This window comes from Pipistrellus kuhlii, unplaced genomic scaffold (assembly GCF_014108245.1).
Source record: "Pipistrellus kuhlii isolate mPipKuh1 unplaced genomic scaffold, mPipKuh1.p scaffold_m20_p_94, whole genome shotgun sequence".
In the NCBI taxonomy this organism is placed as follows: Eukaryota; Metazoa; Chordata; class Mammalia; order Chiroptera; family Vespertilionidae; genus Pipistrellus; species Pipistrellus kuhlii.
In genome coordinates this window covers 128614-141991 of record NW_023425600.1, presented here as the reverse complement: position 1 = coordinate 141991, position 13378 = coordinate 128614, and the positions used below count along the sequence as shown (strand labels likewise).

Here is a 13378-nt window from a genome sequence, read left to right as displayed (position 1 = left end):
CTGGGACTGGGACTGGACTGGGACGGGACTGGGCTGGGACTGGGACTGGACTGGACTGGGACTAGACTGGAACTGGGACTGAACTGGATTGGGACTGGACTGGACTGGGACTGGGACTGGGACTGGACTGGGACTGGACTGAGACGGGACTGGGCTGGGACTGGGACTAGACTGGAACTGGGACTGAACTGGACTGGGACTGGACTGGACTGGGACTGGGACTGGACTGGGACTGGACTGGACTGGGCTGGGACTGGGACTGGACTGGACTGGGATGGGATGGGACTGGACTGGAACTGGGATGGGACTGGACTGGGACTGGGACTGGGACTGGGACTAGACTGGGACTGGGACTGGACTGGACTGGAACGGGACTCGACTGGGACTGGACTGGACTGGGACTAGACTGGGACTGGACTGGACTGGGACTGGACTGGACTGGACTGGGACTGGACTGGGACTGGGACTGGACTGGGACTGGACTGGGCTGGGACTGGGACTGGACTGAGACGGGACTGGGCTGGGACTGGGACTGGACTGGACTGGGATGGGATGGGACTGGACTGGAACTGGGATGGGACTGGACTGGGACTGGGACTGGGACTGGGACTAGACTGGGACTGGTACTGGACTGGACTGGGACTGGACTGGACTGGACTGGGACTGGACTGGACTGGGACTGGACTGGACTGGACTGGACTGGGACGGGACTGGGCTGGGACTGGGACTGGACTGCTACTGGGACTGGGCTGGGACTGGGACTGGACTGCTACTGGGACTGGACTGGGACGGGACTGGGCTGGGACTGGGACTGGACTGGGACTGGGACTGGGACTGGACTGGGACTGGACTGGGACTGGGACTGGACTGGGACTGGGACTGGGACTGGACTGGACTGGGACTGGACTGGAACTGGGACTGGACTGGACTGGGACTGGACTGGACTGGACTGGACTGCTACTGGGACTGGACTGGGACGGGACTGGGCTGGGACTGGGACTGGCCTGGACTGGGACTGGACTGGGACTGGGACTGGAACTGGACTGGGACTGGACTGGACTGGGACTGGAACGGGACTGGACTGGGACTGGACTGGACTGGCACTGGGACTGGGACTGGAGTGGACTGGGACTGGGACTGGAACTGGACTGGGACTGGGACTGGAACTGGACTGGGACTAGGACTGGGACTGGAGTGGACTGGGACTGGGACTGGAACTGGACTGGACTGGGACTGGGACTGGACTGGGACTGGACTGGGCTGGGACTGGGACTGGACTGAGACTGGACTGGACTGGGACTGGACTGGACTGGGACTGGACTGGGACTGGACTGGACTGGGACTGGACTGGGACTGGACTGGACTGGGACTAGACTGGGACGGGACTGGACTGGGACTGGACTGGGACTGGGACTGGGCTGGGCTGGGACGGGACCCGAGGTGAGTGACTCGGTTCTCACGGTGGATTCTAAGTCAGACAGAGGACGAGGCGGCCTCGGGGTGCTGAGCGCAGCCCGTGCGGGCGAGGCTGGCGTCGGCGTCTAGACAGACGTGCCCGGCTCTCCTTGCCCGGCCCCGCACGGGCCCCGGCCCTGCCGGCCTTTCTGCTCCGGGGGACATGCGGCCAGCACTTCGCTGCCGGCAGGAGCCGTGCCGGGCCGGGCGCCCCCGCTCCGCCTGCATTGGCGGAGTGCTCGGCGGGGCCACGCGGAAGCAGAGGAGCCTGGCCTGCCTCGTGGCTCCGGTCACCGAGGCGTCAGCCCTCCCAGGTCCGCGAGGCCACCTGCGCCGGCGGGCTCGTGCGGACCCCGGCCTCTCTGCCCCAACGGGGATTTTCCCAGAAGGCTGTGTGACTTAGAAATACAGAAGACAAGGCCCGGGATGGTTTGGATTCTAACACATTTTTCTAGTTATTTGAGCATTATGCCCTCGATGGCATCAAACACCAGCACCCAGTTACCGTTGGTGCCAGCCAGGGCGGCATTGAGAGGGCGGCCGCCCCCGCGCCCGCCGGCGCCGGCTCCGTGTCACCGGCGGCTGTCCCCGCCCGCAGGTGAACCTGGTCTCTGAGCACATCTGGTGTGAGGACTTCCTCGTGAGGAGCTTCTACCTGAAGAACCTGCAGACCAACGAGACGCGCACGGTGACGCAGTTCCACTTCCTGGGCTGGTATGACCAGGGCGTGCCGGCCTCCACGCGGTCCCTCCTGGACTTCCGCAGGTAGGACCCCAGGCCGCGCAGGGTGGCGCTCCGCCCGCGCCCCTCGGCGGCGTGCACAGATCAGAAGCACGCTTTATGTAGGGGGACGGCAGCGGAGGGGTTCCGTTAAGTCTCTGTTAATTACAAGAGGCTTTCACGCCCAGAGGTGTGAATCGTGAGGGGGGACTTGGTATCTTAGAATTGTAGGGAAAAAATGTTTTTTCTTTGTTTTAAGGTTTTTTTAGAATTTTATTTAATCTTTTTATTGATTTCAGGAAGGGAGAGGGAGAGAGAAACGTCAGTGATGAGAGAGAATCATTGATCGGCTGCCTCCTGCACGCCCTGCTGGGGATTGAGCTCGCAGCCCGGCCTGTGCCCTGCCTGGAATCAACCCTGACCTGAGCCACGCGGCCAGCGTGGTTTTAAATTACAGCTGGCGCTCAGCACTCATTCCGCTGGTTCATGTGGACGGCATCGTAGTTCGCAAAGCGACCCTCGGATGTCTGGCGCCCCGCCAGTGCAGTCACTGGCATCGTCAGCCCTGCCCCGGCACCCTCATGCCCTCCTCCACACACTGGAGGCTGGAGTCTCCACCTCACAGGCTCTCAGTGCATAAACCCGGCCTCTTAGTGTGGACACTTGTCTGGTTAGATTTCATGGCTTACCAAGCAAGCGTGGGCCCGGATTCTGAAATGGGTCACAGTGGCGGGGTGCCGTGGCGGGGTGCCGTGGCAGGAGGCCGTGGCAGGAGGCCGTGGCAGGGTGCCCTGGTGGGTGCCATGGCGGAAGGCTGTGGCGGGGTGCCATGGCAGGAGGCCGTGGCAGGAGGCTGTGGCGGGGTGCCGTGGCAGGAGGCCGTGGCAGGAGGCTGTGGCAGGAGGCCGTGGCAGGGTGCCCTGTGGGTGCCATGGCGGAAGGCTGTGGCGGGGTGCCATGGCAGGAGGCCGTGGCAGGAGGCTGTGGCGGGGTGCCGTGGCAGGAGGCCGTGGCAGGAGGCTGTGGCAGGAGGCCGTGGCAGGAGGCTGTGGCGGGGTGCCCTGGTGGGTGCCGTGGCGGGAGGCTGTGGCGGGGTGCCCTGGTGGGGTGATGTGGCGGGGTGCCATGGCAAGAGGCCTGGGCACAGTTCGCACACAACTGCACAGTCTGTGAACGTGCTTTAACTGAACCGCTGGAGGAATGTGAGGTCCCCTCCCTCCGGCGGGAAGATGTCGACATGCAAAAAAAAAAAAGAGCAAAACTTAAGACAAAGGTTCCTGTGCCTCCAATCTGATGACAAGAATAGGTGAGCGTTAGCTGTTAAGAGCTCGCGGGGAGTACAGAACCGCAGCCGCCCAGCCCTGGCCCTGCCTCGTCAGGAAGTCCAATCACCCACCGGGAAGAGGGTGAGGCCGGTTCGCCCGGCCCCGCCAGCTTCCAGCCTCGGCCGCACCGATTCCCTGATTCGTGCATTAGCAGATCCTTAGGTTCTGAGGTGACGATGTCCCTCGCCTTTTAGTCTACTTTGGAACAATAAATTCTTCCTGTGACTAGCTCTTGGACCCTGTAGCATGTGGAGCTGGAGGCGAGATGTGCATTTCCTCGCAAGCGTGGCCACGGGCACCCAGCGACCGCCCCGGCCCCTCCCGAGGGGGCAGGACACTGGGAGCCCCAACGTACCTCGGTGGCCACCAGCCTCCTCCCCAGCCATCACTGCATCCTCTTCATGTGGACTCATGTCTAAGACAGGCGGTCCAGATCCCCCCGGGGTCTGCAGACAGTGGGCCACCCTGACATGTGGTGCGGCTGCAGAGGGGAGTCCACCCTCACCACCTGTGTGCCCGTCGTGTGTGTTCATATGTGCATATGGCCTATTTCTGTATCCGTGTCCACATATGGAATTACCACACAGCCCACCGTCTGCACTTCTCTGTCAGGAAGAAAGACTGAAAGACTGGACTCTCCAAAGTCCTCTCTGGTGCTGTCACCCAGCCCAGCGGGAGTTTGTCGCGTGGAAGGGAGCGCACACCCATGCTCAGCTGGAAGCCTCGTTAGAACGGAGAGCTGCCGCTGGCCTCGCTGTCCGCACCCAGGCTGCGGGGTCGGCATCCACAGGCACCAGACGGTCGGTGTGACCAAGTGCACCCACAAGGCACTGGCCGCACGCCATGGCGGTGGGTGACTGTGCAGATCAGTGAGCAGCACCCACATCCCAGGCTCGGAAGGCACTGGAGGCTCCGTCCACCCCACACAGCAAGGTGGCCCTTCCCGGGAGCGCAGGCGGCTCAGGCAGTGCGCCAGGCAGGCCGCGAGGTGTCACTAAGTAACCAAGCCCGAGGGCACACTGCACCTTACGGGACGCTGCTCAGCCCGAGGTCAGGGGGTCACGGGCGAGGGTTTTGCTCTGACACCGCTCCCTCTCTCTGAGCCACTCGCTCCTCCCTCCGGTGCGTGCCCCCTCCCGCTGCTCGCTGTAGACGGGACAAACCCTTACTTTGCCAGCTAATTAGCGGTGGCCGGTGTCATTTTTGTGACGTTGCAGCTAGTAATATGAGCCCAGTTGCATAGTCACAAAAGTGATCATTGGAAACTGTGACTTTACTGCAGGGGACACTGTGCGGACCCCTTTCTGAGCCTCTAACGACCGCTGACCTTGCTTGCTGTTCCTTGCCGCTCAGGGACGAGGGTTGGTTTGTTTCGCTAACCCTTCCTCCAAGAAGCCCTCTTGGTCTCCATGTGCGGCCTCGCTCACTGACGCTGAGCTCTGATGGCGTAAAAGGGCGGCTCACGGGGCTCGGCGTAGCGGGTAATCTGCTTTGTCTTGAGTCGACCAGATGCACGCTTCGGTTGACTGTGTGACACAGTTGCTCTGCCGTTGTGGTGTTTCACTTCACAATGAACCAAGCACCTGATTCTTTGTCGATAAAATTCCTCGCTGTGGCAGCTCCTTACACTTGCACTGGCGTCTCCCGGCCCTTTGTCGTTAAATTCACAGCGAAGCCTTCCCAGGTACCGCTGAGGGGCAGTGCCTCGGGCTTATCTGAGGGAAGACGGGAACGCGCACTGAGCCCTGGTGGCCGGCAGGTTTTCTGGCTGCGTTTGCCAATGTGCTGTCCAGCCATAAAGGGTGCTGTGCCGGCGACACCCCACACCCACGTCTTCTGAAACCCCCGTGTAAGGAAGGACATTTGGTTATGTTTATTTTTTTTTCAGTGTCCATGTTTTGTGCTTGGGCCCAACAGAAAAAATGACCAAAGCCTGTGACTGAGCAGTGCGTGGCCGCGGGAAGCTGAGTGTAGTTCTTACCGATGAGCCTGGCTCTGAGCAGGAGGAGGGCAGAGGGAACAGCCAGACAGACATTTCCAGTAAAACCTTCTGCTTGAACATTAGAGACCTGTAGAAACAGTGCCGTCCCAACTGTGCCCGACCCTTGAGCTTGCTTGATTCTGCACACGCACACAGGCACAGTGCATGCAGACACATGTACAAACACAACACATGCACAAACATAAACATGCACAAACGCACATGAGCATGGTGGGCAAACATGCACACATGAATGAATACATGTGTAGACACATGCACATGTGCTGTGTGTAGATGTGTGTGTGAACACGTGTGTATAACGTGGGCACGCCCATTTGCAAACACACACGGATGGACACACATGCTTGTATACAGGCACAAACACACGTGCTCACACTTGGTACAAGGTCTGGCATCGGTTGCTAGCGGTGACGCTCACGTTGCTTTGCCTCTGGAGTGAAGAACGGGAGGCTCAGGAGAATGAGAATCCCCTTTTCAACCTCTTTACGCTCAAAGGCCAAGACCCTACGGCATCCGGCTCCCGAGGGCTGCGATTTTAACGCATTCACCTGACTTCCCCCGCCCCCCGAGGTAATGCTGCGATGTGCACCCAACGCAAGGAAGATTCCGGCAGAAAAGGAGCTGTGGCCCTGGAACACGGCTTCGTGTTGACCTGCGCTTCTGAGGCTCCTCATTGCTAGGCCACCTCTGGGGGGCCTGCAGCTTCCAACAGTGTGTTCAGAGGCGGCAGCAAGTCCCACGCTGCACAGAGCGGCGTGTGGCCTCTGCCTCTGTGCGCTCAGGCTGTCAGCCCCCTGAGGAGTGACCCGTCTGTTCACCCCGTAGAGGAGGCAGGAAACAGCACGATCCGCCACTGACCGGCTCACCGCCGTCCCCTGCCATCCTCTGGGGTTGTTGGGTTTGGCAGCCAGTTGATTGAAACTTTTATTGATTTTTAGGGAGCGAGGAAGGGAGAGGGGGAGAGAGAGATCATGTGATGTGGAAGAGAACCATTGATTGGCTGCCTTCTGTACGTCCCCTGGTTGGGATCAGACCCACAACCCGGGCATGTGCTCTGGCCGGGGATCAAACCGGCCACCTTCCGTGCAGGGACGGCCCGTCACCTGAGCCAGCGAGCACAGAAGCGAATACTCCCCGGTTTGGGGACGAGGGACAAGACTGGCCTGCTGTTCTCGCCCGCCTGTGCCTCTGGTCCCTGCGGCACAACTTCCACACCCGCCTCCACGCTCCTTCCAGCACTCAGCCCGCCTCTTCTCCCCGCACAGCCGCCCACAGAGCGCCCTCATGCCCTTCGAACAGGCTGGCCTGTCTCACTGCCTTAAGCCATTTTGGAGTTTGTTCAGTGAATTTCAGATGATCCTCTGTCTTGATGTAGTTATAAAATCTTAATCTATGCTTATTGCTGATTTTCATAAATTCTGACTTAAAATCTGCACAGTGAAGTTGTTTCCAAACATCCCCAAGTTTGTGGAAACGGGAGACTCGTCTCGACTGCAGTTGCGGTTTCTCCGTCTTCAGACGCCCTTTCAGAGCCTTTCACAGGGTCCCTGCAAGCCGCGTCGGAAGACACAATACGTGTCCACTCCTGTATGGTGTCCAGATGCGGGGGATTTTGAGCAGACCTTACAGAACTCAACGTTCAGGCAGGAGTCTAATACGCATCAGTATTAGAGGGTGAGGTTAGCTGAGGGGCGGGAGGACGGGGCCGGAGCGCGCTGCTGCCGCGACCTGAGGCCTTGAGCTCAGGCTGTAAAGGGAAAAGGAACATGGGAACGTGCAAGGACTATTTCCACAGCTCTGCTTATAACTGAACATTGGAAAGAAAAAGAAGCCTTTGAAAGCGTGTGTGTAATTTCGATTTCTTTGTCAAAACAGGCTCCGCAGACGGATGTCCACTGCGCCGTTCGCTCTGGTCCGGTGGTGGCTGGCTAGCACAGCGGAGCCGTCGCCGTGCGAGACCGTAATTCCTGTCTCTTTTCGTTTCAGAAAAGTAAACAAGTGCTACAAAGGCCGCTCTTGTCCAATAATTGTTCACTGCAGGCAAGTACAACCTTTCGCGTGGGTTACCATGTCTGCTCCTCCCCAGCCACCTGCAAAGGCAGGGTGAGCTTTCTGGTGGCTCCAGGCACGGCCACCGGACAGGTCACGAGACCAGAGAGAGGCACCGCCCTAGCTCCGTGCCCTCAGCTCCGTGCCGTGTGCGCCACGCCCAGCGAGCCGCTGTGCTGGGCACTAGTCTGTCCCCCGTGGAGCCATCGCATGGCATGGGGCAGCGTTCCAATCGGTCACTGTCTTGGCCGAGCTGGAACCTGGTGCAGACGGGAGGGCACCGGCAGCTGTGAGCAGGACAGGACCTGTAATGGCACAGGAGTGGCCGCTGCGGCTCCCAGCGTGAGCCCGCCTTTGGGTGGAAATTCTGGCTCGGGCCCTGCTGCAGGCCATGCCCCCGTGAGAGCCGGGAGGCTGCGGCCGCTGCCGGCGGGAGCCACGCCACTTCCTGGCAGTGTCCTTGGAGGTGCCTTTCCGCCTGGAGATGGTCTCAGCATCAGACACACGCCTGTCAGGAACTGTGTGCATGTGTGTGTGCATGGTCCGTGATGTATGTGTCTACTTCTGTGCATGCCTGTGTCTCTGTGTGTGTGTCTATGTGTCTGTCTGTGAATATATGTCTGTGTGTCTGTATAACTGTGTGTCTGTGTGTGTCTGAGTGTGTCTGTGTGTATATGTCTGTTGTCTGTATAATTGTGTGTCTGTGTCTGTGTGTGTCTATGAGTGTCTATGTGTGTCTTGTATCTGTGTGTCTGTGTATATCTTGTGTCTGTGTGTGTCTGTGTGTGTCTGTGAGTGTCTGTGTCTGTGTCTTTATGTGTGTTTCTGTGAGTGTCTGTGTCTATGTGTCTGTGTCTGTGTGTATTTGTGAGTGTCTGTGTATATCTGTATGTCTATGTGTATCTGTGAGTGTCTGTGAATGTCTGTGTGTCTGTGTGTGTGTCTGTGTGTTTGTCTGTGTGTGTGTCTGTGTTTGTCTGTGTGTGTGTGAGTCTCTGTGTGTCTGTGAGTGCCTATGTATGTCTGTGTCTGTGTGTGTGTGTGTCTGTGTGTCTGTGTCTGTATGTCTGTGTGTGTTTGTGTGTCTGTGAGTGTCCGTGTATGTCTGTGTGTGAGTGTGTGTGTGTGTGTCTGTGAGCCTGTGTGTCTCTGTGTCTTTCTGTCTGGGGCTGGGGCTGTGTTGGTTGGGAGGAGAGGAGGAGAGCAGAGACAATCGCTTCCTCAAAGCCCAGGACGGACCACGGTGGTGGCCGGAGGCTGTGGTAGACCTCGGAACACTGGGGTGAAGTTCATGGAGGAGAGAAGTGAGCAGCCCAGGCAGGAGGGTCCCTGGAAGGAGCCCGGCAGGCGAGTAGGTGGAAGGGTCACTGTCCCAGCCGCAGCTTTTCAAACATCTGTTTGAGGAGACAGGCCACAGCCACACGCAGGGCCTTGCAGCAGGCTCCCAGTGACCCCAGGATTCTGGCCCTTCCAGCCCACGACCACAGTGTGGTTTCTGCTTTAGCCATGGAGCGCCTTGGGTCTGTCCATGGAAACCCCTGTTTTTCCTTAAAGTCACCTCGGTTTTGCCGGGGTATCCTGTAAGCCGCTCAGGCACACTCCCCCTTAAGTGAGGGCCTCGGCGCAGGCCTGAGAGTGGAGGGGCGGCACCATCCACACCTGTCCCTGCCTCGCCAGGGCCAACCGTCTGTGTCACTGGGTGAGAGGGGGTGAGTGGAAATGTGAGGAGGACGGGGGCTCCCCTCTGCCAGGAGCCCAGGTGTCCTCCCTCTCCCATTCCTCCTTCTCCTCCCCTCCTCCTCCCCTTCCCCCTCCTCCCCTCCCTCCTCCTCCCCTCCTCTTCCTCCTCCCCTCCTCTTCCTCCTCCCCTCCTCTTCCTCCTCTTCTCTTCCTCCTCCCCTCCTCTTCCTCCTCTTCTCTTCCTCCTCCCCTCCTTTTCCTCCTCCCCTCCTCTTCCTCCTCCCCTTGTTCCTCCCCCTCCTCCTCTTCCCCCTCCTGACGCCAGGACTGGCATCTGCTGCTAGGCTGTGTCAGAGCTCAGAGCAGTTGCCCTGCACACAAATGCATCACCTGACCCTTTATCCATTCTTCCAGTTTACCCCCTCTAGGGGAGGGGGAAGAGAGGAATGAATCTACGCAAGAACGTTGGCTAATCCACATGGCTTCCAGTTTCCTTCCTCCTCCTCCTCCTCCTCCTCCTCCCATCATCATCATCATCATCATCATCTTCTCCCTCCTCCTCCCATCTCCTCCTCTTCCTCCTCCTCCTCCTCTTCCCCTTCCTTCTCCTCCTCCCCTCTCCTCCTCTTTCTCCTCTTCCTCTTCTTTCTCATCCTCCCCCTCCTTCTACTCTTTGTCCTCCCCCATTTCCCCTCAGAGCCCCCCCCCCCCCAGCCCCGCCAAGCACAGGAGGAGTGGCTGGCGTTGGCTTGGCTGGTGTGGGGGGACCAGGACAAGTGGCGTTCTCACCTCTCTCTCTCTGTCAACAGCGACGGCGCGGGCAGAAGCGGCACCTACATCCTGATCGACATGGTTCTCAACAAGATGGCCAAAGGTGAGCTGCTTCGGGCTTGGAGAGGGTGCGTTGCTATGGCAACCTGGTGCTGCTCTCCCAGAGGCGTCCCTTTTCCAGGTTGCGTGAAGCTGCTTGCAGCGAGCTCTGCGCTCCAGCTCCTCCTTTGTGCCAGTCCGTGGGTGGACACTGGGGTGGCGCTCAGGGTGCTGGGAGCGTGTGCTGAGCAGCTGGGTGGCGTCAGGACCGGACAGGGCCGGTGCCCTAGAGCGGCAGCGCCTCAGAGCGGCCTTCGGCCCAAACCTCCCTGTTAGGAGCTGCATTTGCAGGAACATTCCGGAGTCACCTGAGACCTTCGGTGGCGAGCTCATCACACTGAACCCCTTATTGCCCGCAGAGCTCTGCACCGGCTTCCGCTCAGGAAGGATGTGCGGGTCTCTCCTCCTCCCTGGCCACCCCCCACTGCGGGCCGCTCCCCCCCGGGCCGCCCCCCCCGCCCCCCCCGGGCCACCTCCGCTCCCCGGGCCGCCACCCCCCTCCCCGGCCGCCCCCCCTGCCCCCCCCCGGGCCACCTCCGCCCCCCGGGCCGCCCCCCCCCCGCCCCGGCCGCCCCCCCGCCCCCCCCCGGGCCACCTCCGCTCCCCGGGCCGCCCCCCCCCCCGCCCCGGCCGCCCCCCCCGCCCCTCCCCGGGCCACCTCCGCTCCCCGGGCCGCCCCCCCCCTCCCCGGCCGCCCCCCCTGCCCCCCCCCGGGCCACCTCCGCTCCCCGGGCCGCCCCCCCCCCCCCCGGCCGCCCCCCCCCCGCCCCTCCCCGGGCCACCTCCGCTCCCCGGGCCGCCCCCCCCCTCCCCGGCCGCCCCCCCTGCCCCCCCCCGGGCCACCTCCGCTCCCCGGGCCGCCCCCCCCCGCCCCGGCCGCCCCCCCCCCGCCCCTCCCCGGGCCACCTCCGCTCCCCGGGCCGCCCCCCCCCTCCCCGGCCGCCCCCCCCCTCCCCGGCCGCCTCGCGCTGGCGTCTGCCTTCCTTCGCCAGTTACTTGGAGGAACAGTCCAGGGTGAGGAGATGCCGTGCTTGTGAGAGGATACACAGACCCGCTGGGCACGCGGGGGGAGTCGGGTCTTAGTGTTTGTGGGGAGCGCTGAGTCTGAGGGCGCAGGCCTGCCGCATGGAGCAGCCCGGTGGGACTGACCTTGTCTTCACTGCGCAGAAGCAATGCCAGATCCGCCAAGTGCGGGCGGCCCCAACGGCCGGCCGCACAGAACCGCCGAGAGGGCAGTGCCCAGCGCTGAGCGCCCTCCCCTCCTGCCTCGCCCTCTGCCTGGGCCTGTGTCCGGCAGCTGAGTCTCCGGAGATCAAAGGGCAGGGGCCCGGCCGCCGTTCCCAGGCCTCCCGGCGGCCTCTGGGTTTTGTTCTGCGCGGCCTTTGTCCTCGGAGACGCTGGAGGCCCAGACCCGTCCATCAGACGATCAAAGGCCCAGAGCGGACGCGGAGCCTTTCTCCCCCTCCTTTCTGAAAAGAAACGAGGCCCAGAGGCCTTGCAAAGCCTCCCTCTCCGCAGGCTGGTGGCGGGTCAGGCTCCGTCAGGGTGGAGAAGTGCGCTGGGGTGACCGTTCCTGCCGGCAGCAGAGCGGAGGAAACCGCTCAGCTCGCACAGGCGGTGGCTCCAGCCCGGAGCCCCGGCATTGTTTCTGGGCTGCGAGCGTGTTTCTGGCTTCATTCCTCTTGTCGTGGGATGCGTCTGTGGCGTTCCTCTCCCGAGACTCCCCACGGGCAGAGTGCCTCCCGGCCACGGGGCCCAGGCTCGCTACACTCTGTCATGGGGGGGGGGGGGGGGTGGCGCGTCTGCGTGCGTGTGTGTGTGTGTGCGTGTGCGTGCGTGTGCAGGAGTGGAGCTTCCCAAATACCATGCTTGTGAGTCCTTCAGGGGCACTGTCTTCCGTGCACCCAGCCCCCCTCCCCACTCTCAGGGCAGCTGTACCTTTGCTGGCGGGGCCCAGGGACTGAATGAGCCAGAGCTGCCTTGTAAGCCGGGGCTGCTGGGGGTGCCGCCCGTGGAGGTGAGCGGGCGTGGGCCCCGTGACTCCCGTCCAGCTCCCCTCCCCTCTGCCCCGCGCCTGCTGCTGGGAGATGGCCGGCCCCCGCCACGTTTGGTCCCGCGGGCCTGACGCCTCGCTGCCTCTGTGCCGGCGCAGTGTCACGTCCTCAGGCCCCCCGTGGCCTGTGTGTGCCCCTCCTCCCTAAGGCCCAGCCGTACCGCTGTGTGGAAGGGCCCGCGGCCCGGGCTCGGGCTCCTGGCAGACATCTCTGCAGGCGTCTGCTTCCTCCTGTGGCGACCCCAGAAGTGGCGTTCTGGTCACGTGACCCTGTGTGTGGCTGTGAGGGAGCTCCATTTCTCCTTCCCCCGCACCGTGCTCGGGGCCAGCTTCCCCCACGGGCACCGCTCCGTCCCGTCCCTCTCAGGGCGGGGCGCGGGCTCCTGTGCTCGGACCTGCACGTCCTGCGGACGGGGCGCTGAGCGCTTTCCGAGGCTCGTTGGCCATCTGGGTGTCTTCTGTGGAGAGTGCTCAGACCTTGTTCTTTGTTGTTGTTAATCCTCAGCCAAGGACATGTTTCCACTGGTTTTCAGAGAGAGTGACAGGAGGGAGGCAGGGAGGGAGGGACACAGTGATTGGTTGCCTCTGGTCTGTGCCCCAACCGGGACCAGGGATGGAGCGTCCAACCCAGTCCTGTGCCCTTGGCTGGGAAGGGAAGCCATGTCCCTGGGGATTGGGCCGGCACTCTGACCTCTTAGCACACTGGCCAGGGCCTTTGGTCATTGTTTTAATTGGGCTAATTTTTTAATACATGTTTATTCATTGCAGAGAGGAAGGGTGAGAAGAAAGAGATAGAAACATCAATGATGAGAGAGAATCATTGACCAGATGCCTCCTACACGCCCTCCCACTCCCACCCCGGGGACTGAGCCCACAACCCAGGCCTGTACCCTGACTGGGAATCAAACAGTGACTTCCTGGTCCATAGGCCGATGCTCAGCCACGACACACACACACACACACACACACACACACACACACACACACACACACGCCGCTGCTGTTGAGTTGCAGGAGTCCTTTGTCTGCCCCGAACACTTCTCCCGGTCGGACGCCAGGTGGCGCTCTCCCCTCCCTCGCTCCTTCGCCACAGGAGCACTGAGCACGAAGCCCGCTCTGCCTTTGCGGCCTGTGGTGTCCCGTCCGTCCGAGAAGCCGAGCCGTCCGCAGGCCTTCTCAGGTGTAACTTGCGGCTAATCCTAGGGGAGGTGTTTCCCTTTGACT

The 13378-nt window shown here is 61.7% G+C and overlaps 1 protein-coding gene across 2 annotated transcripts in view; it reads left to right on the top strand.

Moving 5' to 3' along the window:
• PTPRN2 (protein tyrosine phosphatase receptor type N2) overlaps positions 1-13378 on the top strand; it is a 326344-nt gene that overhangs the window by 289644 nt on the left and 23322 nt on the right. For both annotated transcript variants that reach the window (XM_045578276.1, XM_045578275.1), the window contains exons 18-20: positions 2054-2220; positions 7489-7542; positions 10041-10105. In XM_045578276.1, coding sequence (XP_045434232.1) covers positions 2054-2220; positions 7489-7542; positions 10041-10105 — 286 coding nt within the window. The remainder of the gene's footprint in view (positions 1-2053; positions 2221-7488; positions 7543-10040; positions 10106-13378) is intronic.